At 45.7% G+C, this 2,648-nt stretch overlaps 1 protein-coding gene across 1 annotated transcript in view; it reads left to right on the top strand.

The window, feature by feature from the left end:
- The window catches only part of FSIP2 (fibrous sheath interacting protein 2), a 121,964-nt gene that overhangs the window by 1,000 nt on the left and 118,316 nt on the right, over positions 1 to 2,648 (top strand). Inside the window, 2 exon segments of the mRNA XM_012663633.1 lie at positions 342 to 640; positions 956 to 1,081. Coding sequence (XP_012519087.1) covers positions 342 to 640; positions 956 to 1,081 — 425 coding nt within the window.

The raw sequence follows: 2,648 nt of genomic DNA on the forward strand, positions 1-2,648 counted from the left end.
AAAAAAAAAAAACGACTAGAGGAGGGAGGAGGCTGGAGGAAGACAATGAACCCACAGGAGAGCAAATGAGCACTATGTGGGACCTAGCTTGGGGATGGGGTGTGGTCACAATGTCTATCAGGGGGAAGATGTAGAAAGAGCCATACAAGTACAATCACTGGTGAATTTTTATGGAACGGCCTTGGCTGCCAGGAGAAATTAGCCAGCCACCCACCAACAAAACTTTATACGTTTTAGTTAGGATTGGCTGAAGGGTGACGGTTTCAGAGAGGAATGAAGTTTCCACCGTGGTCCCTCTTAGGCCAGGCCTCTAGGGCTGATTTTTTCAACTCTGAGGGCAGCGCTCAAGGCCCATGCTGGAGCTGCCACCCCTGGGGAGGCGGCACCGCCCTTCTGGCGCCCGCCCGTTTGGAGCCTGGAACGGCGTGAGCGTGGCCTCGGAGACGCGGTTCACTGGTCGTTCCGGTCCGGTCGGGACGGCGGGGCGACCGGGAGGGGTGCGAGGGAAGGCAGGGGAGGGGCAGAGGGGCCTGGGCCGGCTATGGATCTGTACCTCAGCGCCTGCTCCAAGGCTGCCAACGACGCCGCCGCCAGGACGGCCAGCAGCGGCCTGTCGGCGGACAGCGAGCAGTGTAGAGACGTGAGTGGCCGCAAGCCTGGTGGGGAGAGCGGGGCCGAGCTCGCCACACATGCGTCCCTGGCTCTTAACCGTCCGGCTTCTGCTCCCTCGTGCCGCGCAGTAATGGCGGCGGCTCCCGTGTGGGGCCGCAACTGGCTGTGGCGCGACGTGGGGAGCGGCGACCTGGGCAGCGGGAAGACTTCAGGGTGTGCCACAGACCAGGCCCCTTCTACCCTGACCGTGTGACTTTTGCGTTTCTTCCTCTGGAGTGGGAGTGGATTGGCCCCAACAAGTACTACGTAAAAGTAAAGGCAAAACTCCGATTGTATTTGACAGGCCGTGCACAAAAACCACTTTGCAGGGGTCGGACCGGGTCACCTACTGGATCTGCCTCTTGGGGTCAAGCTGCCTGTGATCCCAGGAAGTGATACTGTATTCTTTACTACGAATTTAAGTGAAAAGGTAAACTAATTTTTATTGTCTGACATTAGTTTCTTTACCCATTACTACTTGCTGTTAAATTCAGAGGCTACATTATACAAAGTCCATTTAAGGGAATTTGCACTAACATTCACAGAAAAAAAATAATCCAATCCACACCTAACTCATGGTATTGTTTAGAATGTATATGAAGCAGTTTCATCTAATATGGTTTGGACAGAATCATGGGCTAGAAAGTTAAGATTCTCAGTCCTTTCTTAATTTATTATTTATGGAAGTATATTAACAGTTTTTATAATAAAACTTTATATATAGCTACTTAGTGAGTTTTGATTTACTTAAAAACATGTTTGAAAGGTGAAAGATTATCAATATTGGCTCCCATTTAATTATGTGTTAGGAGTTTAATCAATAGTAACTTGGACTAGACTCTCAACATACCGTCTATGATTTTGTTTTGAGCTGAATTCCACTCACAGGGTGAGCAAAAAAGTGGAGCGGAAAAAAAGTGAAGTTAAAATCAGTTATATGTTTAGTACTTTAACATCACTTTAATGAAAGAGGGTCATGCTTCCATGAGAAGGAGATGCCATAATTTGCCCCAGCCTCCTCATCCAGTGTTTTCTCCAACCAGAGCCTCAGCTACTTCCAGCTGATGTATTTTATAGCTACCCATGCTAATACTTCTGTGCTTTTCTCTGCCTTGCCCCCAAACCTGGTATACCCTGTCCTCTTCTCTCCAATCTATGAATCTGATCCAGCCTTCAAGGGGCTGAACTATTATAGCCACCCGATTAGCTTATCTTTGCTTACGATTCACATTACCCTTGGTTTGTATTATCTCACTCGACACTTAATCATACTGGATTATAGTGTGTACTTCCCTCAAACCTTTCCATGTTTTTACTCCTCAATGCTACCCCTAGCCCCAAACCACCCTAGCCCTTGACTAAGTAGCCAACACTGAAGGAGGTTTAGTACATTCTTGGTGAGTGGTTGCTTTGATAAATATTGCAAAAAGTTCCACAAGGAAGAATTCTAAATGATCCACTTACTCTTCTACTGTCTATGATGTCATCAATAAGTAAGACCCCTTGGTATTTGATACTTGCCTAATATCTTAGTCAGTTCAGGCCATTATAACAAAGTACCAAAGACTGGGTGGCTTAAAAACAACAGAAATTTACTTATCACTGTTTTAGAGACTAGAAGTCTAAGAGGAGGGTGCCAGCCTGCTTAGGTTCTGGAGAGGGCCCTCTGCAGTGTTCTCATTGCATCCTTGCATGGTGAAAAGAAAGCTAGAGTTCTCTGTGGTCTCTTTTATAGGGGCATATTCCCATTCATGAGGGCTCCACCTTTACAACTTAATTAGGCCCCACCTAATTAATGCCATCACATGAAAGATTAGAATTGCAATATATAAATTTTGAATTTTAGGTGAATTCAGTCTGTAACACCTAATAAACATGATTTCTTAAAGGAAGTGTTATTTCTAGAAAAAATATAATTTCCCTTTTTGAAAACAAATCTGTTCTACTAGAATGAAACAAGCTCACTAAAAATATGCCAACCTCACACAATTTGAGTG

This window comes from Propithecus coquereli, unplaced genomic scaffold (assembly GCF_000956105.1).
Source record: "Propithecus coquereli isolate 6110/MARCELLA unplaced genomic scaffold, Pcoq_1.0 Scaffold82, whole genome shotgun sequence".
In the NCBI taxonomy this organism is placed as follows: domain Eukaryota; kingdom Metazoa; phylum Chordata; class Mammalia; order Primates; family Indriidae; genus Propithecus; species Propithecus coquereli.